The sequence below is a fragment of the Narcine bancroftii genome, chromosome 8 (assembly GCF_036971445.1).
Source record: "Narcine bancroftii isolate sNarBan1 chromosome 8, sNarBan1.hap1, whole genome shotgun sequence".
Lineage (NCBI taxonomy): Eukaryota > Metazoa > Chordata > Chondrichthyes > Torpediniformes > Narcinidae > Narcine > Narcine bancroftii.
The window spans coordinates 40,579,217-40,607,030 of record NC_091476.1 but is presented as its reverse complement, the minus strand read 5'-3'; the positions used below and the strand labels follow the sequence as shown (position 1 = coordinate 40,607,030).

The window sequence follows — 27,814 nt, the reverse complement described above, 5'->3', positions numbered from 1 at the left end:
ATATATATATATATATATATACTGAAGAGCTGAAGAGGTACTGGGCTTCTCCTCCAGGAAAAACAAGGACTGGTTCGACGAAAACAGCCAGGAAATCCAGGAGCTGCTGGCAAAGAAGCGAGCTGCCCACCAGGCTCACCTTACAAAGCCGTCCTGGCCAGAGAAGAAACAAGCCATCCGTCATGCATGCAGCCATCTTCAGCGCAAACTCCGGGAGATCCAAAATGAGTGGTGGACTAACCTCACCAAGCGAACCCAGTTCAGCGCGGACAATGGCGACTTCAGGGGTTTTTACGAGGCTCTAAAAGCTGTGTACAGCCCCTCACCCCAAGTCCAAAGCCCGCTGCGCAGCTCAGACGGCAAAGTCCTCCTCACCGACAAGATCTCCATCCTCAACCGATGGTCAGAACACTTCCAATCTCTTTTCAATGCCAACCGCTCAGTCCAAGATTCCGCCCTGCTCCAGCTCCCTCAACAGACCCTAAGGCTAGAGCTGGATGAGGTCCTCACCCGGGAAGAGACATATAAAGCAATTGAACAACTGAAAAGTGGCAAAGCAGCAGGTATGGATGGAATCCCCCCCCAGAGGTCTGGAAGGCTGGCGGCAAAACTCTGCATGTCAAACTGCATGAGTTTTTCAAGCTTCGTTGGGACCAAGGAAAACTGCCTCAGGATCTTCGTGATGCCATCATCATCACCCTGTACAAAAACAAAGGCGAGAAATCAGACTGGTAAAACTACAGGGGAATCACACTGCTCTCCATTGCAGGCAAAATCTTCGCTAGGATTCTCCTAAATAGAATAATACCTAGTGTCGCCGAGAATATTCTCCCAGAATCACAGTGCGGCTTTCGCGCAAACAGAGGAACTACTGACATGGTCTTTGCCCTCAGACAGATCCAAGAAAAGTGCAGAGAACAAAACAAAGGACTCTACATCACCTTTGTTGACCTCACCAAAGCCTTCGACACCATGAGCAGGAAAGTGCTTTGACAAATACTAGAGCGCATCGGATGCCCCCCAAAGTTCCTCAACATGGTTATCCAACTGCACAAAAAACAACAAGGTCGGGTCAGATACAGCAATGAGCTCTCTGAACCCTTCTCCATTAACAATGGCGTGAAGCAAGGCTGCGTTCTCACACCAACCCTCTTTTCAATCTTCTTCAGCACGATGCTGAACCAAGCCATGAAAGACCTCAACAATGAAGACGCTGTTTACATCCGGTACCGCACGGATGGCAGTCTCTTCAATCTGAGGCGCCTGCAAGCTCACACCAAGACACAAGAGCAACTTGTCCGTGAACTACTCTTTGCAGACGATGCCGCTTTAGTTGCCCATTTAGAGCCAGCTCTTCAGCGCTTGACGTCCTGTTTTGCGGAAACTGCCAAAATGTTTGTCCTGGAAGTCAGCCTGAAGAAAACGGAGGTCCTCCATCAGCCAGCTCCCCACCATGACTACCAGCCCCCCCACATCTCCATCGGGCACACAAAACTCAAAACGGTCAACCAGTTTACCTATCTCGGCTGCACCATTACATCGGATGCAAGGATCGACAACGAGATAGACAACAGACTCGCCAAGGCAAATAGCGCCTTTGGAAGACTACACAAAAGAGTCTGGAAAAACAACCAACTGAAAAACCTCACAAAGATTAGCGTATACAGAGCCGTTGTCATACCCACACTCCTGTTTGGCTCCGAATCATGAGTCCTCTACCGGCATCAGCTACAGCTCCTAGAACGCTTCCACCAGCTTTGTCTCCGCTCCATCCTCAACATTCATTGGAGCGACTTCATCCCTAACATCGAAGTACTCGAGATGGCAGAGGCCGACAGCATCAAATCCACGCTGCTGAAAATCCAACTGCGCTGGGTAGGTCACGTCTCCAGAATGGAGGACCATCGCCTTCCCAAGATCGTGTTGTATGGCGAGCTCTCCTCTGGCCACCATGACAGAGGTGCACCAAAGAAGAGGTACAAGGACTGCCTAAAGAAATCTCTTGGTGCCTGCCACATTGACCCCCGCCAGTGGGCTGATATCACCTCAAACCGTGCATGTTGGCACCTCACAGTTCGGCGGGCAGCAACCTCCTTTGAAGAAGACCACAGAGCCCACCTCACTGACAAAAGACACCCTACCCCCAACCCCAACCAACCAATTTTCCCCTGCAACCGCTGCAACCGTGTCTGCCTGTCCCGTATCGGACTTGTCAGCCACAAACGAGCCTGCAGCTGACGTGGACATTTACCCCCTCCATAAATCTTCGTGCGTGAAGCCAAGCCAAAGAAATAGACAGATATGGATATATAGATATACTGTAGAGATATAGATAGCTATGCATTTATAGAGAGATATAAAAGTAAAAAATACACACACACATACACCCCTTATTGTCTTAATAGTACAGAACATGTTGAATTGGCATTAGTGTCACCCAGCATCCCTTACAATGAAAGAGAAAGAGATGCAAAAGAGATTCCCCTCAGAGTTATTGAGTGTCCATGGATTCGCCTCCAGGGCTCCCGCAGCCTCTCCAGCAGCACAAACTCCTGTTTGATTCATCAGCAATCTGAACCTCCAGATCGATCAGGAAGTCTTCAGCACCTGAGGCCCTTCAGGATATGTACACACGCATGCACGCACACACTCACACACACACACACACACACACTCACACTCACACTCACACTCACACACGCACACACACACAGACACACACACACACTCATGCACACACACTCACACACACGCACACACACACACACTCACACACACACACACACACACACACACACACACACACACACACACACACACACACACATACACACACACACTCACAGTATACTGTGTGTATGTTTTTATATAGATATACATATATACTATAAAGGGTCTCTAAATTCCTTTGACCTCAAATGCTTTTAACTTTTAACCATTTGGAAATTAATCTGAGCTATTGGTTTATGGGAAATTGTAGATGACCTCACAATTGCTTCCATTTGCCCATACACTTAATCTATTAATATCCGTTCATGCTTCCATTTATGAAACACTTTCTCTCTCTGTCACCAACAAACTTTAATATCTTTCCCCTCATCCATCATCTAAGTCATCAACAATAGCAGTGAATGGGTGAGGCACAAACATTGATCCAACTGGAATTCTGCCAATTTGAGTTCCTGGTCTTCCTCCTGTTACTCAGGTCAATAACTTGCTCTCAATCTCCTAAATGTCTTTTTGAGTTATCACATTATTATGAGCAGTTTTCCCGAATGTCTTCTGACAACATAATTAAAAAAGGATAATTTTTAATTAGGCAAGGATAAATAAATAAGAATTCAAAGTTCTTGCAAAAGAAATTGACCATTCATTAGTGCAGACAAATCTTTTTGTGGTTGTGGGGTAATTTAGGGTTAGGATAATAAGGGAATGTTAAAGATCTCAATGGCTGTTGGATAAAAATTGCTCTTGATCCAAGAAGTGCAGAAGTTCAAGTTTCTCTACCTTTTGCCGCAAGCGAGGAAAGGTTGTGACTAGGGTGATGGAAGTCATTTATGATGTTGGTTGCCGTCTTCAGGCAGCACCTTAAATAGATGTTTCAGAGCCAGAACCACCAGGCTGAGAAACATCTTCCCATGGGCAGTGAGAATGTTAAATGACTACTAAAATAACTCTGTGTGACTACTATTTATTAAGAATATTATTTTAATATATGTACATTTATACTGTGTATTTTTATCATTTGTCGAAATGTGTGATTTGTACTGATCTGCTCCATGGATTGGAGAACGCTGTTTCATCAGACTGCACTGGATGACAATTAAACTTGAACTTGACCTGGCTGAGGGTGTTAACCAATGGCACAAAATGTATGCCATAATGCTGGCAATATTTTGTCCTTTGCATCCAAAGTCCACTGATGCGTAAAGCATAAATCTCAAGAGGCAAGGCGCCACATTGTGAACAGGGGAAGAGCCTCAGGAATGGTGTTCCTGAATTTTCCTTCAAATCAAACTGGCAAATAGGTGAAAGTCCTTTGAAACGAATTTAGGACTGTTATTGGGGCTTCCTTTTCCACTGAAAGGCAGAACAAAAATGAGACTGATTTCTCAACGCATTTTACCTTGCAAGGTTTGGAGACAAAATTGCATGCTGAAATGCTACAGATCTTCAGGTCACCTTGATGGGTGGCAAAAGGAGCTGAGTTACCTTAGTGGTGGGAGATTGCAAATCTCACTCATGTGCTGAGTACAGAGTGAACCAAAGTTTATTTAAGTATATTTATCATCCAATTTTACAAGTACAACCTGATGAAACACCCTTCTCCAGACCTCGATGTATCACACTGCAAGCACACATACAGACAATGATACAATGCACTGTACACATTTACAAATATTAGAATAAATAAATAGTAACCTCTCTACTGTTCTTCTGGTCCTTTGGATTGACCTATGATCTCATCTGATAGAGTTGCTGAAGAAAGTTGACACGATGGTGGCTGGTAGCCTTGCTCGCCTCAGTCTTCTTAGGAAGGCTGTTGGGCCTTCCTAACAAGCGAGCAGATGCTGGGTGTTCAGGGCAGGTCACTTCTTAAGTGTACTCCAAGGAACTTGGTGTTCTCTACTCTCTTAACTTCTGAGCTATTAATGAGTAGTGGAAGGTCCAAATTCCCTGGTTTATGAGTTTGTTTTTGGAAGGACATCATGTGGATCAGCCGGGTATTATCCTAACACATACTGTAGATGAAGATGAATCATGGTCAGAATAGCTCTTGCATGGCTCGTGACTCCTTTGCAATGCTTTTAATTTGTGAAACAATAGGGAAAATTAAAGTCAACAGGAAATTGAATGAAAAAAGTAATAATCGCTACAAAATATGGCTGCTTTGCTAAATAGAGAATGTGCTGATGAACTTAATTTTTTTCTGTATGAACATTGTCAAATATTCCCATTTTGTTCATACCAACTACTGCTACTCACACCTATCATCAGTTTCACGATCCTTAATATTTTCCTGACAAGCCATTGATAGGTTGCGATTGATAGGTTTCTCAGAAAGGCAAAATGTTCATTCACAATAGAATGTTTGGCATTAAGATGGAAAGATTTAAAAATTGGGTAACTGCAACAAAGGGAGTTCAGAGCTGACAGAAAGCCGTCAGAAATAAATACCCTGAATATTTTCTTTATCTGCCACAAACACGGCCATGCACTAGGGAAGAGCACTGCCAGTCGATACCAAAACTTGCTGTAACGGCAGTGATGTAACAGCAGCATTGCCACTGGTGTTTACCTGGGAGGGTGGGGAATGGAGAGGCAGTGCTCCCCCACAGTGACCAACCACCTGCTTTCTGCACCATACAGGCTTTAAACGGTGTGTTAAATGAACCGACAGTGTTTTTGTTTAAAATCCTGGAACTGTGGAGTCTGTGCCCAAAATGGCGGCACCTGTGCTCAGCAGTGGCCTTGACAAGTTGTAGACTCTGCGGGAGCATTGCAAGACACCAGGAACGGGGAGAGCTCTCCCCCACCTCCCGTCACTGAGGAGGAGCATTGGAGATGGCCTAGAGGATGGTGACCACAGCAGAGGACCAGTGAAGGGCTCGGCAGTTGAAGGACCCACACAGGCTGGAGAATCTGGAGCTCGGGTTGCCCATAGATTGCTGCTGCTGTCAGAGGGCAGCATCAACCATCAAAGACCCACACCACCCAGAACGCACTCTGTTCTCGCTGCTGCCATCAGGAAAGAGGTTTAGGTGCCACAAGATTCGCACCCAGCAGGTTCAGGAACAGCTGCTGCCCCCTCCACCATCAGACTCTTCAACAACAAACTCAATCAGAGGCTCATTTAAGGACTTTTACTTGTGCACTTCCTTGATTTTCTTTTGTTCTCTCTGTGTTGCAGTTAGCTTATTTACATTCATTATCTGTTTACAGTTTTTTTTGTTTATGCTATGTACAGTTTGCTCTACCAATTCATAGTAATTCTGCCCTGTCTCAGAATAAATGGAATCTCAGGGTTGAGTGTCTGATTATGTACAGCAGCAGGAGGCGCTGGAGGTGAATCCATTGACACCAAATGACTCTGAAATGACTTTCTTTTGCTTCTCCTTTTCTTATTATTCAGTGCATTTGGCAATTCTATTGGTGACTCTTTGCCTTCTGACAGGCTTAAGCAAATTTTGTGTAATATACTTTCTGTTTTATTACATAACTAAAAAAATCTTGAATCTTGAAGCTCAAGGATTTATTAGATATAACCAATATTTTACTTTTGATATTTATTAGATATAACCAATATTTTATTTTTGATTTCTAAGCCACCGCAACAATGCGAGGGACAATTGAACTCATAGGGGTATATGACAGTGTTCTGAAGCATCCAACATCTAGCCTTGTAATTCACTTCCTTGATTCCATTCTTCCAACCTGACCTGGGGCCCAGTGATCAGCTAGTAGATCTCCTGCCTCACAGTAGCAGTGACCTGGTTTCAGTCCTCATCCTGGATTGAGGTCTGTATATGCTGTGATTGTAGAATAAACACAGGAATTCTGGTGGAATTCGGCAGATCTCGCAACAGCCCTAGGAGGTAAAGATACATAACTGAAGTTTCGGACCTGAGCCCTTCCTCGGACCCAAAATGTTGGTTCTACATTTTTACCTCTTCTGGATGCTGCAAAATCTTCTGAGTTCCTTCAGCATTTCTGTGTTCAGTCCTGACCCTTCGAAGGATGCTAAACCTTTGGAATTATAACCCAAAGGGAGTTGAACAAATAGATATTTAAGGGGATAGTAGATTGGGTTTTGGATTAAAGCGGAGGCAAAGGTTTTTGGAGAACATGCAGGAAAGGAGAGCTAAAAGCAAGATCAGATCTTCCTCATTCACCCATCTCACATGGGGCCCTATCCCACTCCTCCCATCCAGTCCTCTTTATACCAGCTTCTTCTCCATGTCTCCAGGCTCAACAAAGAGTTTCATCTCGAAATGTTGGCAATTCTTTTATTCCCACAGCTACTGCTCAACCCAGCAGATTGTGTTTGGCTTCAGATTCCAGCCTCTGCCATCATCTGTGTTTCTCCAGATCATATCAACTTTGTTTATCTGGAATGGAAGAGAGTGCTTGAGGAGTCATGTGACTTTCTTCTACTCTGATTTCCTCTCTTCTTATTTCTTGAGCAACAATTGAGGATGGATTAACCATCAGCTATTTATTTCTAATGTAATCACACTTGGTGAAACTGTAAGCCTCTTATAATAGAATCATAGACTGTGGAAAATTAGAATCGATGAACTATCTGTTATCTTCAATCAATAATTTAGAATAAGCTGCTGTTAATATTTGCCTATCAAGATGTCGTGAAGAGGAAGTGTAAACCCCATCTCTTTCAGTCTGGTTTCAAATTGCTTTCAGTTATTTCTGTTCTCCAAGTATCTTGAGTACCTGTATTTTAATAGGCAAATGGATTCCCAGCAAATGTCACTTGGTAACTGTCAGGCTGTAACGGAATAAGCCATTAGTTCCAGCGAGCATTTTACCAATGGATATTTTTAGGACTGTGCGATTGAGGACAGACGAGGGACTGCATGAACAGCTGGACTATTACACTCTGCCTCTACAGAGAGAAATTATTGAAACCGGTGAGCAATGGTGCAAGAGATGAAAAATGGGAATGTAGTGATCTCAGAGGACAACCAGTCACCTTGATTTACATGGTCTTAGACCTGGCTGTTTAATATTACTTGCAACAACTATTATGTAAAGGGAAAATTAGCCAGGGCTGTTTCCTCTGGAAAAGAGGAAGGTCAGAGGTGGGAGGAATGTCAAGGGTGGGGGGGGGGGTAAAAGGGGGGAGGGGAACATCTTATCTAATTAAAGGGTTAGATAAGCCTAGATGAGCACAAGAGGAAGGGAAAAGGGTGGATGTGATGACAGAATGGGATGAGACAGGTTGAGAACAGGTCTACGTGGAGCATGGCCAGGCATCTCAGTGGCTGTTCAGTGCCATGGAACACTCTTTAATCCCACCTGAATGGGTCTATGTAACCCCTCTATAAACAAAGTGTAATGGTCAGACAACCATACAAAGGCAGGGCCAGGGCACTGATTGTAAGAGCTTGCTGTGCACAGATTTGCTGTCACACTCATATACCGAGATTAAGTACCTTCAGAAATACTCTATAAACTGTCTTTGAAAGTGCTGGTTGAGGCGGGTCCAATGGAAATGCAGTCTTCCCTTCTCACTTCCTTTTCTTTCCCCTTTCCCTCCTCCCTCCCCCTTCCTGTTTGTCTATTTATTTGTTTGTTGGCTTGCTGTTTATTTATCATTTCCTTCCTTTTGCTGACCTGTGCCCATGGGACATTTGGATTTATTATTTCTCCTCCTGATCTCTCATACTTGGGGGGTGCACCTTGGTGTTCTTGTTAGGTAGGGATGGTGTTTGATCCTTTAACAAGGTATACCTTAGCAGCCCTCTGGCAGATACACAGCAGTGGTCACATGAGGAGCAAACAATAAAACAGACTGGGTTGTTTCATCATGGATGATGTGGCTCCCCTCAACTGGTGGTGTCAAGAGTCAAGGTACTCTCTCGCCTTGTGCAGCTCTACGAGCTGTGTTAGGCTGGGAGGGTGGTGTTTTTCTCCTATTTAATATCCCAGAACACGTCAATAAACTAAAGTTCTTTTGTTAAAGGGCAGCTACCTGCTGTAGTGGAATAAATATGGTCATCAACCAGTCCATAGCACCAGAAATAATCACCAGGCTTTACTGATGCTGGCTGTGGGATAAATATTGGCCAGATTAGAACAAGCCCTCCTGCTCTCATGCTGAAAGCTTAACCTCCAACAATCTATTATTTGATGATTCTGATTTGATGCCATAATTATGAAACTATTTAATACTTCACAGTATCTGATGGGAATTAAACTCAGTTCTCTGGCCCATTGGTCAAAGAATCTGTCTGCTAATCCAATAAATGAACACCTGCCCTATTGTACCTCTAATGGTCTCAAGCCTTCAACGAGCTTGACTGTCTTCTATCAGTGCAGTCAGTCTGCCATTGAATCTTCAAGATCTTTTGGGGAAGCTTTGTATTCATCACAAAACATTGCAGACTCTTGTGACTCAATGTCCAGCTTTCAGCCACTGATCCCTGTTCAAACAAAAGCAAAAATTGGCAGAAGAACTCAGCAGGTCAGGCAGCATCCATGAAGAGGGATGCCACCCAACCACCCAAAGTTCTTCCAGCTTGTATTTTGATTTCTAGCTTCTTCCGCTTTGTTCTAATTGGTTGAAAAAGGGGCAGGTCATCTGAAAGTGAGGTGTGTGCGGCAACCTCTTCTCTCAGTTCTCTGAGATTCTTTTATTGTCATGTAATAAAATGGAGAATGTAATATTCCACAATATTTCCAGTAGTCTGCCACAAGGCAGACAAAGAGTCACCGTTGTTCTGCCCATGAGAGTTGGTGGAGGTCAGATCATTAGATCTGCTTACTGTTTGAGAGGCTGAGGAATTGAGGGTTATGGGTAACTGGCACAGAAAGGGAGTTAGGGCCAGTACAGATCAACCATGATCATGCTGAATGGAGGGGCAGGACTAAAGAGCTCTGTGACCTCCTTCTGCTCCTATTTTATTATGATTTTGATTCTTTTTCCACAGATATTCCCCAAACTGCAAAGTATTTTGCGCTTTGGTTCTGAATTTCCTGCAGCTGCGTATTCTTTTAGTGAAGACTTGCATGGTGCATCTGAGCTCATGACCTGTAAGGAGAACCAGAGGCTCTGAACAGAATGGGTAAAGAGTCCCCTGCTTGCTCCTACTCTCACCGACTGCCTCTTGTGGTCCAATAAATCATTTTGTACTCTATGCAAAGGCGAGGATTGTGTTCCAAACCTACTGCCTGAATTGCCACAAAACACATTGGGAAGGAATATTTGGAATCTGTTGCCTGCTTTCATAACTACAAAAAAACCCATTTGCATTTCAAAACAGAAAAGCTCAACTTTATCAATCATTCTTCATGACTCAGCTCAAGCTAAGCATTTTGTCGGGTTAAAGTACCTCCGTTGGAGATTGCTTTCATTCACTGGCATTGCATTAGCAGTGTGCAAGGTGCATGTTGTGCATTCAAAATGATTACCCAGACGTCATTAGAAACTGGGTAACGTGTCCACTGGCAGAGTCAATCACGCATCACTCTCAGTGCTGGAGACAGCTGTGGGAAGAGGTGATGAAAAATAACTGTATCTAAGCAACATAGCATTTAGTCATCGGGAATGACTAACAGTACATCCTGAATAGCTGACAAAGTGATTGCGTTCTATATATAGTGCGATACAATATGTGTGAGTGTGTGTGTGTATATATATATAAAATATATACTGTGTGTGTGTGTGTGTGTGTGTGTGTGTGTGTGTGTAGAGAGACAGACACACACATAAATATACGTACGCACACACACACACACACACACACACAAACACACACAAACACACACACACACACACACACATACACACACACACACAGAAAGAGGGAAAGATATATATTCTGTGTATATGTCTATTATAATAGATATATTGACAGAACTGAAGCATTTAATGAACAGATGCTTTTTTTTTACTTAGAGCAATTATAGTGCATCAGAGGAGGATGTTCGTGGCTTTATGACATGTCACAGTTGTATTAATTAGCTTTTCCCCTGCTGTGCTGATTTTTGTTTTGTAAGCCAGACATTTCTTGTTGGGTACCTTTAGCAATCCCTAGCAGGAATCGGGTTGTTTTGTAAGCCATACATTTCTTGTTGGGTACCTTCAGCAATCCCTAGCAGGAATCGGGTTGTTTTGTAAGCCAGACATTTCTTGTTGGGTACCTTCAGCAATCCCTAACAGGAATCGGGTTGCTCTCATGGAATTTTGTACATTTTACATTGCTTCCTGCTCAGAGAAGCCGTCTGCTGGTGGTTCAGACTACCAGGAGCCAGCTGGAGGGAACACAAGGACATCACTGAGGAAAGCAGATTGTTTTCTCTAGCAGTGAACAGCATGTTCTTGTCGTGACAACGTCTGGGCTAAAGACCGATAAAAAAGCAGAACTTTGAAAACACAACACTGCAGATGCATTAACCACTCCAGCTGTTAGCTTTTGAAGTCTGTAGTCTCATCTCCAATACATTTAAAAAGAATCAGCATTGAATTCTATCAGATATATGTGCAAGTTTCCTGATTTGTATCTTTCCATCTTCACCCCCCACCCCCCCCCCCCACCACCACCACCAATCCCACACCCCACTCCGCCTCTGCTTTATGTAGCCTAGGGTTCCCGCAGGCCAGTTGGATGACGGCCAGGATGACGCTAGAGAGAAATGCAGACTGGAACTTGTTGGCAGATTTTTAACAAACAGTTGAGAATGGTGTAGTCAGGTTCCCAGATCAGGGGTGGGTCTCAATGGCTTGCAGAGTCACCTCTTCCTTAGCCAACACTAAAAGCTGCCTACGTTGACCAGGTGAGTTTTGTCATTTTTCCACAGGTGATGGGGGAGAGCGGGGCAAGAGTGAATGCAACACTCAACTGTGTGCCAGGTTGGGTGGAGGGGAGGGCAGGGAAGTTGCAGTGCTGACATCTACAGAGTGGAGTGCCGGACAGGCATTGGGGTTTGGGTGGGAGGGAAGAAGAAAATTGTCAGCTCTGGTTGAAGACATTCCACACATTCAATCCCAGTGTAATCTAATACAAAGGCATACAACCAAAATTGGAGGATGTTCAGTCATTCACCACTCAAAACAGATGAGTTAATTAGTTTGTGATTTCTTATTGTGGGAATTCTCATTCTGCCACACGCCTGCAACATTCTTGAATATAAAAACTTAAAAAAAACATCACAGAGAACTTTGCCATGACCAGAGGATGAGCGAGATGGTGTGGGAATGTTGGATATCTTTCCTTGATTTCTTCATTCACCTCACACTAATCACCCAAGCCTCAGCACTAGTGATATTAGCCTGGGAGAGGATACTCTTCCATGATGTTTGAGAAATTTGTGTAGATAGTTTTACGAAGAACTGTACAGCACAGTGCAGACCCATTCAGCCCACATTAATCCTTTTCCATAATCAATCTAAGCCTTCCCTCCCTCCCAGTCCATAATCTCCCATTTTTTGGACATTTTTGAGCCTTTTAAATGTCCCTATTGTGTCAGCCTCAGTCACCAGCCCCAACAGTGCATACCCACCACTGTCTGTGTAAAATTCCTACCCCTGACATTGTAAAATGCCGACCCCTGGCATCTCCACTAATCTTGTTGGTCTGGTTCCAAAATATAGAGATACTTGCAATGAACAGTCCAGGTTTTGGGAGCAATAGGAGAGTAGATATCACTAGTGACTAGTTGACCATAATTTTCTCAATCCACCAGAGGTTGTGTTAACTCTTGAAAGACCAAGGTGACATTTATTTTTTGACATCTGCCTTTGCTGGAAGGAAGCTTTAAGTCTAAAAGCTTAAGATATGAGAAGCAGCTCAATAGTCTCACCACAAATCATGATAATTTGGGGTTTGAAGAGTGAATGTAGATTGGTGTACGTGCACATTATGGAAGTCAAATGTATGGTCCATCCTCTTGTATGCTTAAGTGAATGGTGGATTGATGGCTTGGAGCTTGGCCAGTTCATGCACATAACTGCAAGTTCAGCATCTGAGGCTGAGTTGACCTTGGTTCCAGGCCTGGTTACCAGAGCAGTTTCCTAATAGTTCAAAAGATTAGCTTCAGCTCAATGGAAAATACATACGAGGCCAAGTGAAACCTCAAGAAGAATAGTTGAAAGAAGAGGAGTAATAGGATATGGTCCAGGTGCAGGTCATTGAGATAGCAGAATAATTGTTTGAGATGAACTAGATGGGCCAAAGAACCTGTTTCTGTGTGGTAGTATTCTATGCTTCTACCTCTCAGCCCACTTTGCTCCAGCAAAAGATCTCAAACAGTGTCACTGAGAGTTGATAGAAAAGCCTTATTTGACTCTGACCATCGCTGAAATGGACTTGGTCTTTGACCCGATGGTTGGGAATAGAGCATTCTTGGAGAGGAATTTCTGAGGGAAACCAAATTTGAGGCCAGTGCTCCATTTACCTTCTTGCTTGATAGAATCAAAGCAGAGCAGCCATTACTGATATGCATTAAAGGCAAGCAATTGAAAAAAAATTGAGGCCGTCAAAAACAAAACGAATTTCAGGTTGATTGAAGGCTGTGGGAAGAGCTCAGTCTAGATCCCTGACCATGGTGCCCTTTTTCTCTCAATTTCAGATTTTATTTTCATGTTAATTTGCTGTGGTCATTTTGATTGAAAGTTAAATTTTGATCTTGATCTTCATAAAGTGCCACAGGATCTTTCTGTGGACACCTGAGCAAGCAGGTGGGGCCTTGTTTTGAAAGTTGGTCCCGCTGATTGTGCTTGAGGATTGTATTAGAATTTATAAACACTGTGCTGGAGGATCTCAGAGGGTCGAGCAGCATCAGTGGGAGAAAAAGAAAGGTCAATATTTTAGGTTGGAACCCTAGATCATGGGTGAAATGGAGAAGGGGGAGAGAGTCAGTGCCATGAGGACAGGGTAAGAAGGGTTGGATTGACCTTGGTCAATCCCCAGTGGGATTGCCAAAAATGGTTGAAGGACGGTGATAATAAAGCAGAAATGCAGGAGGAACACAGCAGGTCTCACAGCGTCCATTGGAGGTAAAGATATATAACCGACGTTGACAGATGGGGGGGTGAGGCAGTGGGGATGGTGGGGGGGGGGGAGGCTGATGATTGACAGGTGCCAGAGAAAGGGAGAGAGAGGCAAGAGTGTAAAAAGCAGAACCCCCATCTGCTGGAGGAACAGGATGAGCAACATCAGTGAGAGAAAAAGAGTTGTAAAAGTTTCAGGCCAGAACCCTTCATCAAGACTCAGTAAAGTCTTGACATTGGAGTTTAATTAGATTCATGAGGGAAACAGGTCTTCAGCTCAGCTCATCCATTCTAACCAAGATAACCGATCTATGCTGATCACATTTTTCTTATGTGGACCAATATCCCTCAGAATCTTTCCATTCATGTGCCTGTCCAAATTTCTTTTAATTTTTAAAATTTAATTTACACATACAGCGTTTCAGCCCACGAGCCACCCAATTACACCCAATTGACCCACAACCTTGATGCATTTTAGAGGGTGGGAGGAAACTGAAACACCCGGAGGGAACCCATGCAAGACACAGGGAGAAAGTACAACCTCCTTACAGACAGCGCTAACTGTTCCGTTAACCACACATGGAATTTTAATTGAATCTTCTGATTTAATCTTTACATTTAGAGATACAAGGCATTAAAAGGCCCTTCCAACCTACAGGCCTGAACTGCCAAAATATACCCATGTGTCCAATTAACCTACTAACCCTGTACGTTTTTTGAACCTGCTTCCTCTACCTCTTTAGGAAGCTTGTTCCAGATACCCACCATCCTCTGTGTGAAAAACATGCCCCTCATATCCCTTTTAATATTTTCCCTCTCATCTTCATGTTAGATTTCCCTACCCTGGGATAAAGACTGTGACTATCGATCACAGCAATGCCTCTCATGGTTTATAAGCCTCTATGGGGTCATGATGAGTTCAAGTATAAGGGGTATAAATAGAGTAGATGCAAGCAAGCTTTTCCCACTGAGGGAAGAACTAGATGGCATGGGTTAATGGTGAAAGGTGAGATGTTTAAAGGGAAACTTCATACAGAGAGTGCTGAGAACTACTAGCTGAAGTCATGAATATGGTCTTAAATTTGATATTTAAGAAAAATGTAATAGGTACATGGAATTGAGAATTATAGGGGGATATGGGTCTGGGGGCAAGTCATTGAGACTCAGCTGAATAATAGTTTGGCATGAACTAGATGGGCCAAAGATCCCATTTCTGTACTGTTGTGATCTATGAAGTGAAACACGAAAGCCTGCAGATGCTAAGATTGTAGTAAAAACACACAGTGATGCTGCCTGACTCCAAGCATCCAGAGGAGAGAATATATATATATATAATACTGAGGTTTCAGGCTTGAGCCTTTTTTCAAAGTATAAGCAAAAATCAGGCAGGCGACTTAAATAAAGACGAGAGAAGAAGCGGGAAGAATGGGAGGGGGAGGAGTCCAGACCAACACTCAAAATATGTTATTAGGCTATGATAAGATGAAAGGTGAGTATTAGTTTTGGCTCTGTGAGAGGAGACAGAGGGAAAAGGGAAAAGAGAGAGAGAGAAAAAATTAGAGGAGACGGGGGACGAAAATGTGGGGTGTGGGTTTAACAGAAACTGGATGTTAATACCATCAGGCTGGAGGATGCCCAGATGCAATATGAGGTGTTTTTCCTCTTATTTTGGGTGGTCTCAGACTGGCTGTGCATGAGACCATGGACTGACATGTTGGCAAGAGAATGGGACAGGGAATTGAATTAGATGGCCACTGGGACAACAGACGGATATTGGGATGGACACTGACCATAGTGTTCCACGGTCCTACCCCTCAGCCTCCTTAGCTCCAGTGAAAGATCTCAAACAGCATCAGGTGCTTGATACCCCAGATGGAGGGAACCCTTTACATGCTGATCACTGTGCTGTGGTACAATATTGAGTTGCAGGACTGACAAATCACGAGGTCTACCCAGGTGTTGGAGATCATTATTTGCTGCAATCTGTTAGCAGCTTTCCTGATATCCTGTTCAAGTGGCAGCACTCTCTTCCTGATTTATGTCCAAACAACACACATCCCTATTTGGCAACGCTTAAAAAAACACGAGACTGAAAGCTGATTGAGATTTGCGAGCAGCATGAACATCATCCTAATCTCACTGGGTGGTCCTTTTCCTGCTTTGTATGTGAACTTTGATAAACTACTGTAAATAAATGGCTTTTCTTTCCCCCTGGCTGTGGCAAAAGGATAATCAATTTCATCATCTACAGCTTTCAAAGACCTGCAATATTGAAGGTGCCCACTTGAGGAACAGTCAGACGGTTGGAAATGCTCTTGTTGATTTGATCCGTGAAATGACTTTGCATTCCATTCCAATTTCCTCCAGGCTTATTCCTGGCTATAGCCTTGTTGGATTGGATGAAGGGGATTGAACTGTGAAATGCTCAATTTGTAACAAGTCTGTGGTCAGCATTTTGTACAGAACTGAATTGGATTAAATTGTTTGTGCTCACAGGTATAGAGAAAAGCTTCATTTTGTGCGCTATCTAAGCAAGTCAGCTGAAGCAGCAGGGAGTTCAACAGTAGCAAACAAATGAATAAATATGACAACTGTATAGAGAGTAGGTTTACAATAAGTCAAATAGTGGCGGGTCCAGAGAAAAGTACCGTTAAAACAGCTCAAGGGTATCGTCTTTTGCCAGAGATTGATCAAATGGTCTGAGAACATCAAAAAAGAAGCAGCAGTCCTTTTATCTGGAGGTTCATGTTTTAAAGGTCATGTATTGTCTGCCCAATGGAAGTGGGCAGAGGAGAGATAGATTGGAGGAATGGGTCCATTAATGTGTCAGTAGATTTCCTAAGTCAGTGGGAGGTATTGATGGTGTCAGTGGTGTGGAGGTTGGTTTGGGTGATTATTCAGGAGGAGGTCACAGCACCTCCAAGACTAGGACTAATACCTTCTTACTGACTTGTTCTCAGTTTTGCAATGAGAAGGTGTTCATCAAAGATCAGATCCAATACTATTTACTATCGGCCAGAGGTAGACAAATATTCACCATTTGCATTTTCCCTTACAATCAGAGAAAAACAAAAGAGAGTCTTCTCAGAATAACTGAATGTCCGTGAGATTCGCGTCTGCACTAACTTGCCTGACTATTCACTGCTGTGTGTGTTTATTACCTAATTGTGTGGTCTCCCAGTGCTTATTACAGGCTTTCAACTCACGCCCAGCGCTGCTGTGACCTCTATCTCTTCCATTGGGACCAGTCACTGCATGGTATAGTCTATGAGTGTGATCATTGGGATGGGAGGATGCCCAGGTTGTCTTAGTTGGGGGTGAGCATGGAGACATCCTAACATGTCTAAATTACACTGAAGTAAAAATACATTGCATGCTCAGGGAGTGCACAGATTGCAAGCCCAGGGTATATAATCTCTGGCAATGCAATTACAGCAAGCCCAAGGTGAATTGCACCAGAATTATGGAACATAGAACATTATAGTATAGCCCTTTGGCCCATGATGTTGTGCCGACCTGTATAAACTGATTAAAAAAATAATTAAACTCTCCCTACCTTATAACCCTCTATTTTTCTTTTATCCACATGCTTTTCTAAGAGCCCCTTATAAGCCCTTAATGTTCCATCGCCATCACCCCATGGCAATGCATTCCAACACATATCCAAAGAGGCATAACTTCTTATGGAAGAAGTTGAAGTGCCATTTGTACACTGTTTGAACTGAAATCTTTCCAACTTCCAAACACGAGTTCTCATGAGATTATTGTTGTCCCACCGTTGCCCTTCGACAACTGGTGGGCAAAGAATGATTCAGAGCAGCTATTTAATTTTTGAAGGTTACTTCCCATGTGCTGAATTCTTTCTATGTTCCTTGGGCATGCACTGTTTGTGTTCCCTGGACACACGTAACATGTGTTGATTGTGTCTGCACTTGGCTTTTTTGGCTGGTTATGCTTACATGTGTTCCCTTGGCTCACACTGTGTGCTCCCTAGTCATGCCTGTGTGTCCTCTGTGGATTCATTATGCGAGTTCCTTATTAAAAGACTAATCCCACCCTGACCACACACTTTTCAACAATCCACCTCCCCTTGGAAAGAAGATTCATGAGTACGAGATCACACACCAACAGCTTCTTTCCCACTGATATCAGATTTGTCATAATCATTAAACTATATTGTTTTTCTCTGTATCATTACTCCATCTCTGTAAGTCTGCACTTCTGCACTGTGTCTTAAATGTTGTTCTATATCTGAGATGTCTAATTGGTCTGCTCGCAATTGAACCTTCATCACTGCATTTTGATGCATCTCACCATAAACCTGAACTTGAACATTTCCCTGGAAACTCACTGTGTTTTATGTTTGTGTTAACTGTCTTCTACTGGAGATTTGACATTATAGTGGTTAAGCTATTGATCTTGCATGGAATTCTGGACCATTGATCGCAAAGGTGTTTGTGTATTTTATAAATATATATATGTTAGAATGTGTAAAAGAGTGTGACATGTGGGAAGCAGTGGAGTGACAAGGCGGTCAGCAGAAGCTGTGTGCTTTTTTGGATTGGAGGCAGGGTGAGATAAAGTGATGACGTTTACTATGCCATTTCATAGTGGCGTCAATCCAAATCACTGGGGCGGGGAGTTAGCATGAGATATCGGGTTAAATCACACTTTAATCTGGGTAATATGAACGGGATTTCCAGGATGAAGCATGGCACTTGGCTGATTGCACTCATTGGGGTGGTGTCTGGCATGTTTGGATGTTGCGAAAAATGAACACTGAGTTTCAACAGGCTAATGTGACCTTCTGTGACACACAGTTCACTGACGGTTTTCACAGGTCTGCATCTAGATGGTTTGCGGCTGCCTGATGTGACCACTGCCTTTGTTTTCACAATCCTGGGATTGTACCCAAGTCTGTTTAACCCCTTTCCAGGCACTCCATGATTTATGCCAACACCAAAGCATCTTTGACTTCAGCCTAGTGGAGTTAAATCCAAAAGAATTCGGATATATTATTGTAGATTTCAAACCACCAGGGAGTCTTCTGGCACACTTGAACTACTTAAATGCAAGCCAGGAGACATCCTTGTTGTAAAAACACAAAGCTGGAGAAACCAGCAGGTCAAACTGTACTTTATAGGGCAAAGATAAAAATGCATAACCAATATTTAGGGCTTGACCCCTTCATCAAGGTATGAACAAAATGTAGAGTCTCTTCCCCTTCCCCCACCACCCATAATTTTATTCAAGCTCTTGCTTACACTTTGCTCGTATCTTGATGAAGGGCTCAAACCTGAAACATTGATTATGTATCTTTATCTTTGCTCTATAAGATGCTTGCTGAATTTCTCCATCATTGTATTTTACTTCAATCACAATGTCTGCAGACTCATGTTTCATGAAAAATAAATCTTTGAGTTGGTTGTTGTCCATGGGCCTGTCAGTGTGTGTGAAGCTGTCCAATTTTTCATTGGATGTTAAGATTTGCTGATTCTGAGATTATCCACAATGTTACCAGTTCTGATCTGTGCAAGACCAGGACTGAACAATGTTTCAGCTAGAACCTCAAGTGCAGCTATGGACAGTCTACCTTTGAGGGTTTAGTAATGTGGTCCTACTGTGGGCCGTCCTCCATCCAAATTGGACCATCCACAAAATGAATTGGGTCAAATTTTCACTGAACATAAAAGAAAGGATTTTCATTTGTTTACCAAATTTTAGCCTGCCTCACTAAAAGTACTTATGAAACAGAATGATCAATTTTTGCATGATCAAGAAATTAAGGCTCATGAAGAAAATGCAGGTGAATCTTGGGCCAGATCAGCCATGGCAGAGCAGAGGCTATGGGCTGGATGCTCTCTTCCTGCTTCTAATTCTTATGTTTGTGTGTTAGCATTTCTCAGTATCCCCCCAAATGGTTCACAACAAATGAATGACAATTATATTTACTTTGCATACAAACACAGTGACCAATAGTTGAATAAGGAGAGCTGACTAACCTCCCTGTAACAGCACATCATCTCTGAAATGTCTATGGTGGATTGGTTGGGAAATAAATTCTAGGCTAACCATTATCTTGCTCAATTTCACCTTACCCCATGGTTATCCTCTCAGTTGCTTGCACAGGCAAATAGGACTACCAGGCCCCACATTATCTGATAAGCAGCACCTCCATCAAAGCTTGGCACTTCACAGAAGTGCTAGTCTAGAACAGAGAGACTTGGAGATACAGTTCCATGGAAGTGACAACACAGATGATGGCAGTCTTTGGCATGGTTGCCTTCATTGGTCAAGGCACTGAGTGCAGGAGCTGAGACATCAAGTTACACCTGTACAAAATGTTGGTGAGACTGCATTTGGAGTATTGTACGCAGTTCTGATCACCCAGCGATAGGAAGATTTATTTAAGCAGGGAAGGGTGCAGAGAATATTCACACGAATGTTACTGGAATTGGAGGGTTTGAATGATAATGACAGACTGGAACAGCCAAGACTTTTCTCACTGGAGCATAGAAGGCATCAGGATGAGTTTTGTAGAATCATGAGGAATAATATAAATAGCAATTTTTTTTTCTCAGTGCAGGGGAATCTAAAACCAGATAGCAAATGTTTAAGTTGAGAAGGGAAAGATTAAAAGGGACCTGAGGGACACCTTCTTCACTCAGAGGGTGGTGGGTGTGTGGAACGAGCTGCCAGAGACGGTGGTAAAAACTGAGGACAACTGTAACACTTAAAAGACATTTAGACAAGTACATGGTTAGGATATTAGAGGGGTTTGGAACAAATGCAGGTAAATGGGAGTAGCTTGTCAACACCTTTTTAACATTTTTAAATGTAGACCTACAGCACAGTACCAAGACCTTCTGGCCCATGAGCCCAAGCTGCCCAAATACCCCAATTAACTTTCAAACCCTGTATGCTTTGAAGGGTGGGAAGAAACTGGAGCCCCTGGAGGAAACCCAGACAGACACGGGAGAATGTACAAACTCCTTGCAGGTGGATTTGAACCTGGGTCGCTGGTGCTGTAATAGCATTGCGCTAACTGCTACGCTGACCATGCTGCCCAGACATGGACGTTAGGTGAAGGACTTGCTTCCTTGCTGGAAAACTACCGACTGGCAGCTCTCCACCTAGAGCGGCCCTGACCTTCAAGACCTGCTCATGGGAACTGAATGGTAGCATAGCTCAACTCAAGCCCATTGTCACATGAATTGTGTCACACCAAAGAGCTAATGTGAAGATGAGATACCAGGCATTCCAATGCAGCCAAATTGACTGTTAAGATCCTTTGTGGCATATTAATGCTTAGATCCATTGATGGAGCTTGACATTTCAACATATCAACTGTTGAACTTACGGACTGCGCTTTTAAAACTAGAAGCAGAAAAGAATCGGAAAGCCTCAGAGGACTGTGAGTAGTCTATGTTCATCACCAGCTCCCTACTTATCTTCACACTGTTGAATTTGATATTACGCTGCAGCTATTGCAATAACAATCACCTTATAGTTTCTGTGCTGTACCTGCCAAGTCCTTAAGCCTTTCAAATACAGTGTTCAGTACAAGAAACCAGTGCCTTTAAGCCAAGCTTCCTTAGGTTTTAGGTGAGTCAATAGAATTGTTGGAAGCATGTTTAATAACACCAAAGATAGGCAGTGACTGAGCTCGGGAAAAACTGTCTTCTAAGAACAAAGTAATTTTGGATTTCAGAGTCTGCGTCTCATTCGCTTGCAGCTATACACAGTAAAGGACTGTGTGTTTTTCGCCCACATATTTAATGGAGCATTGAGTACAGAGTATCTCATTTATGCAGAATGCCTGTGACAGCTTAGTGTCCCATATTATCAGCACATTTCTAAGAAATAGGATGTAGTTTTTAGTTAAATCTTTGTGTTTAATTGCTTCAATGAGTATGTCCTTTTGAAGTACAAGAGTTAGCACCATAACTCATTGCTTGTGTGTTAAGAATGAACACAAAAATGTAATGGTAAGATCGGGTTTTCCATTTCGATTCATGTCAATATGGTGAGGGTGCTTTGGCACCGAGACATTTACCAGAGACTGCTGTTAATGGTCGCAGCTTGACACTCTGTGCGATGGGTCACAAATCAATTTGTGGAATTATTTTCTTTTTGTTGCAGGAGATGACACATTCCTGGCCTCCTCCCCTGACTGCGATACACACACCTGGGAAAGCTGAGACAACCAAGTTTCCGATCCCAAGCAAGGTAGGGAGCTGCCGCTGAACCGGTGTGGTCACAGTTGGAGAGCAATCAAAAGAAAACTCTCTTTAATGGGGTCTGGGCATTCAAAACTCAAAATCAAACCTGGTTCCAGGTACCCTGGCAAGAGGGAGGTTTCGTATACAAAAAAAACATGAACAGAGACCTGCATAAGAATGACTTAGAATATAGACAATAAGGCATAGGACCAGAAATAGGCTATTCAGCTCATTGAGTATCCTCACTCAATCATTCAATTATGAGCTGATCCATTTTCCCACACCCCAGCCTTCTCCCCATAGCCTTTGATGCCCTGGCTAATTTACAGCAAAAAAAAATCTCTTTGGAATGTATAACATGCTGTCTGAGTTTTCAGGATGGATGGAGAGCTGATGTTCCCACCCCATTCAGGGTTCTAGAACCATGGGTCACAGTCCCAAAATACATAGCCATTCAGGACCAAGATGAGATTCACCATGTGTAGATGATAGGTGAATACAGGTAGGAGGGGGAAGAAATGGAAATAAAGAAGCTGGGAGGTGAAAGGAGGATGAGGCAGAGGGCTGAGGAAGATGCACACTGATAGGAGGGATCAAGGAAAGGGTGAGGAGCTGGAAGAAGGAAGAATGAATGAGGCCAGAGAAAGGGGCAGGGGTAGGGTATGGGTTGAGAGAATGAGAGGTGTGACTGGAATTTGGAGAAAATGACGTGGAATGCCGTCTGGTTGGAATTACCAAAATAGAATATAAGGTGTGGTGCTTCTGATTTGTGAATGTCATCAATCTGGCTGTGCAGGAGGCTGTGGACAGACATATCAGTGGGTAAATACAGAGGATTATCAAAATGGCTGAAAAGATCACTGGGGTCTCCCTTTCATCTATAGATGACATTCACTGGGTGTGTTGCTTAAATAGGGTTCAAAGAATTATAGAGAACCTTTTCCATCCAACACAAAGTATCGTTGACTCACTACCATCAGGAGGTACAGGACCATCAATATCAGGACTGCCAGGCTGCAAAATAGCTTCTTCCGCAGACTGTAAGATGAATGTATGGAATCCTGTAACCAAATCATTCCAAAATATTTATGTACATTTATTTTATGATATATTTACGTGTGTGTGTGTGTGTGTGTGTGTGTGTGTGTGTGTGTGTGTGTGTGTGTGTGTGTGTGTATGATTATTGTGTATATGTGTGCAGTGGGGTCTGGAAAGATGCTATTTCATCTGGTTGTATATACAGATAGATGATAGTAAACTTGAACTATCGATGGTAGACCGTTAATCCACCAACCAGCAAGTTTTTATGATATGGGAAGAAGCCCAGGGGGTTCATTTAATTTATTTTTATTTTTTTATTTACAACATGATAGAAACCAATACCAAACATTGAAACCTGTACCACACAATTATACTCAATTAACTGACAACCCCGTGCATTTTGGGTGGTGCGAGGAAACCGGAGTGCTCGGGGAAAACTCATGCAGGTCATGAATAAACTCCTTTCTGACTGCGCCAGATTTGAACCCAGGTCACTGCCATTATAATAGTGTTGCACTAACCGCTACGCTAACCATGCCACCCACAGGACACAGGGCGAAAGTGCAACCTCACACAGTTGGGACCCAAGGTCGGGATTGAACACAGATCCCTATCACCCTGAGTCACTGGCTTACCCAGCAGCGCCACTACATGACCCACTTTATCCCCACCTTTTTTCCTCAAATACACAAATTTCACCTCGGTTAGCTCAAGCTGGGTTAAGGTCTATACTTTAATATTCTCAGAATGACCCTGCTCTTTGCACCTTCCAACAATTCCTTGCAGACAATAAAAGAATCTCAGGATGGTATGTAATACCATGTATGTACTCGAACAATGAATCTGAACTTTTGTACTTTTTCTTCCTGTTTTGCTTTCTCAGTTTCTGTGCCCCAAACCAAGAGATAATTGCTTCACTCACTTTGAAACTAAATGCTGGAATTCCCACGCTATCTTCCTCTCTTTCTGTATGACACTCATTAAAATCTCAGTCTGACTAACTCTTTTGCTTTTTGCCTATCTTGAGCTGAAATTGGTCCCATGAAGCTCTTCTCCAGTACCAGTCTCAGCGAGTACCAGTCACAACAGATTTGCTCCTGCTTTACAGCAACTGGGCAGATGATGGAGTGATACAATTCTGCTGCACCCTGCAACAGGGATCAGTAGAACCAGGATGTATCTTCATCTTTGCTACATAAAGATGCTGTTTGACCTGCTGAGTTTCTCCAGCATTTGTGTGTATTTTTTTCACTTAACCACAGTGTCAGCAGAATCCTGTGTTTTACCAGAAGAACCAGAAAGTGAGTAGAACATGTAGATGGCTGTTACTGCACAGTGTGCTATGTACAAGTTTATTGTCATCTGACTGCAGTCGAAACAGGGTTTCTCCAGACTGCAGTGCAGACACATACATGCACACAATACACACATATTATAAAGATATAATTTTATAAATATATAATATAGGAGCTTCATGGAGGCAGTCACCCCTAAGTGTAAGGAAGAAGTCAGCTGGGTGACTGTCAGGATAGGCAAGGGAAAGAGAGAGCAGGGTAGCCCTGTGGCCGTTTCTGTTAACAAGAGGTATACCATTTTGGATACTGTTGATGGGAACGACCTACCAGGGACAAGTTGTAGTGGTGGGGTCTCTGGCACTGGGACTGAACCCTCAGATCGGGAGGGAAGGGAGGAATGCAGTCATGATAGGGTATTTGATAGTAAAGGGGACAGACAAGAGGTTCTGTGGGAGAGATCAATTATACCAGATGGCTTGTGGCCTCCCTGGTGCCAGGGTCCATGATATCTCGGATCATGTACTCCTGATTCTCAGAAGGGAAGGTGAGTAATCACATGTCCTAGACCATGTAGGGTCTAATGATGTGGACAGGAAGGGTGAGGAGATCCTGATAGGAGAGTTCAGGGAATAAGGAGCAAAGTTGAAGGAAAGGACCTTCAGGGTTGCAATCTCAGGATTGTTACCTGTGCTAGGGAGGCGAGAACACACAAAGATAATCCAGTTTAACATGTGGCTAAAGAGCTGGTGCAGGAGGGAGGGCTTCAGGTTTCTGGATAGTTGAGTTTTCTTCCAGGGAAAGTGGGACTTGTTCCGGCGGGACAGTTTGCACCTGAACTGGAGGGGAACTAATATCCTTGTGGATAATTTTGCTAGTGCTGCTTCAGGGGGTTTGAACTAGATTTGGAGGGGGAGGGGAACCAGAGTGTTAGAGCAGATAGTAAGGTGGAGGATGATCAGAGTTATGCAAGGACTGCATGTAAAGACAGGGTTGTTCAGGAAAGAAATGGATTCGCATGCATCTACTTCAATGAGAGGAGTATTGTCGGGAAGGCAAATGATCTTTGACTGAGGATTGCCAAGTGGGATTATGACATTACGTCTATTAGTGAGTTTTGGTTGCAGGAGGGGCAGGATTGACAGCTCAATGTTCCAGGGTTCCGTAGTTTCAGACTGGAAAGAGGGCAAGGGAGGAAAGGAGGAAGTGTGGCATTACTGTCAGGGAAAATATCACAGCTGTGCATAGACAAGACATCACTGAGGACTTGTCTACAGAGGCCATCTGGGTAGAGCTGAAGAACAGAAAGGGCATGAGCATGCTAATAAGACTATATTACAGACCACCCAATAGTCTGAGAGAATTGGAGAAGCAAATCTGTCAGGAGATAGCAGTCCAGTGTAAGAAACAGAATGTTGTGATAGTAGAAGATTTTAACATTCCACATATAAATTGGGACTCTCATATGGTAAAAGGTCTGGATGGGTTGGAGTTCGTCAAATGTGTACAGGAAAATTTTCTACATCGATATGTACAGGTACCAACAAAAGAAGATGCAATACTTGATCCTCTTTTAGAGAACCAGGCAGGTCAGGTTGCAAAAGTCTGTGTAGGTGTGCATTTTGGGTCCAGTGACCATAATATCATTAGTTTCAAGTTAATTGTGGACAAGGATAGGTCTGGTCCTCGAGCTGAGGTTCTGAATTGGAGAAAGGCCAATTTTGAAGAATGAGGAAGGATCTTGGAAGAGTCCATTTAAATCTTATTTTCTAGCAAGGATGCATTCAGCAGAAGGAAGGCCTTCAAGGGTGAAATTTTGAGAGTACAGAGATTGCATGTTCCTACCAGGAATAAGGGCAAAGTTAACAGGCATAGGGAACCTTGGTTTTCAAGGGATATTGGAGAGCTGGTTAAGATAAGGAGGGGTCTATATATGTAGTATAGACAACAATGAGGAAATTAGCTACTTTCATAATGTAGAAGATGTATGGGAATGATTGAGAAGAAAATTAGGAAGTCAAAAAGAAGACCTGAAGGTGCTTTGGCAGATAATGTGAAGGAAAATCCAAAGGGTTTCTACAAGTATATTAAAAGTAAAAGGATAGTAAGGGACAAAATTGGTCCCCTAGAAAATCAGAATGGTCAACTATGTGAGAACCCTCATGAGATGGGGGAGATCTTAAACAGTTTTTTTGCATCGGTATTTATGCACGAAACTCGCATAGTGAATAGGGATGGAAGGGAAACAAATAAAAGTGTCACAGAGCATATGGAGTTTAAGGAGAAAGGAGTACTTCCTGCCTTGCAACAAATAAATGTAGACAAATCCCCTGGACTGGATATGATATTCTCTCACACCTTGGGAGAGATAAGTGCTGAAATTGCAGGGCCACTGAAGGATATATTCTAAATGTCCTTAGTCACGGGGGAGATGCCGGAGGATTGGAAGGTGGGTCATGTTGTCCCACTGTTTAAGAAGGGCTCCAAGGGTAAACCAGGTAATTATAGGCCAGTGAGCCTGACGTCAGTAGTATGTAAATTATTTGAATGGTTTCTGAGAGATAGGATATATCGTTATTTGGACCGTTATCTTGTAGAGTTTTTTGAGGAAGTTACCAGGAAGGTTGATGGGGAAAGGCCATAGATGTTGTCTATATTGGCTTTAGTAAGGCCTTTGACAAGGTTCCACATGAGAGGTTGGTTCAGAAGATTAGGACACTAGGTATACACAGATAGGTTGCAAACTGGGTTCAAAATTGGCTTGGTGGAAGAAAACAGAGAGTGGTGGTGGATGGTTGTTTCTCATACTGGAGGTCTGTGTCAAGTGTTGTGCCTCAGGGATCTGTGTTGGGCCATTGGTATTTGTTATTGATATAAATTACGTAGATGATAATGAATTGGATCAGCAAGTTTGCTGATGACACAAAGATAAGAGGTGTCATGGAGTTTGAGGAAGATTTTCAAAGCTTCCAGAGGGATCTGGGAAATTGGGCCAGTAAATGGCTGATGGAATTTAATGCAGATAAGTGTTAGGAGCAAAGAGATCGGAGAATACAAATACATTATTCTCTGAAGGTGGCACGCATGTGGACAGGGTGGTAAAAAAAGCTTTGGGCATCTTAGCCTTTATAAATCAAAGTATTGAGTATAGAAGTTGGAATGGTATGTTGAAGTTATTCAAGTAATTGGTGAGACCACACTTAGAATATTGTGTGCAGTTCTGGTCACTCAGCAGCAGGAAATATATCAATAAAATTGAAAGAGTGCAGAGAAGATTTGCTAAGATGATGTCTGAGTTACCAGGAAAGATTAAACGGGTTAGGACTATACTCCTTGGAATGAAGAAAAATAATGGGAGACTTGATTGAGGTTTATAACATTATGAGGGGTATAGATAGAGTAGATGTGTATAGGATGTTTCCACTTAGATTGAGGGAGATAAATATGGGAGGCCATAGCTTTAGTCTGAAAGGGGAGAGGTATAAGGGGAACATTAGGGGAAAGTTTTTCACTCAGCGAGTGATAGAAGT

The 27,814-nt window shown here is 43.0% G+C and overlaps 1 protein-coding gene across 12 annotated transcripts in view; it reads left to right on the top strand.

Moving 5' to 3' along the window:
- The window catches only part of aff2 (AF4/FMR2 family, member 2), a 587,176-nt gene that overhangs the window by 341,680 nt on the left and 217,682 nt on the right, over nt 1-27,814 (top strand). For all 12 annotated transcript variants that reach the window (XR_011343066.1, XR_011343064.1, XR_011343065.1 and 9 more), the window contains one exon: nt 21,872-21,958. Coding sequence is in view for 8 of the 12 variants with exons in the window: in XM_069893495.1 (XP_069749596.1) it covers nt 21,872-21,958 (87 nt within the window). In the remaining 4 variants the exon portion in view is untranslated. The remainder of the gene's footprint in view (nt 1-21,871; nt 21,959-27,814) is intronic.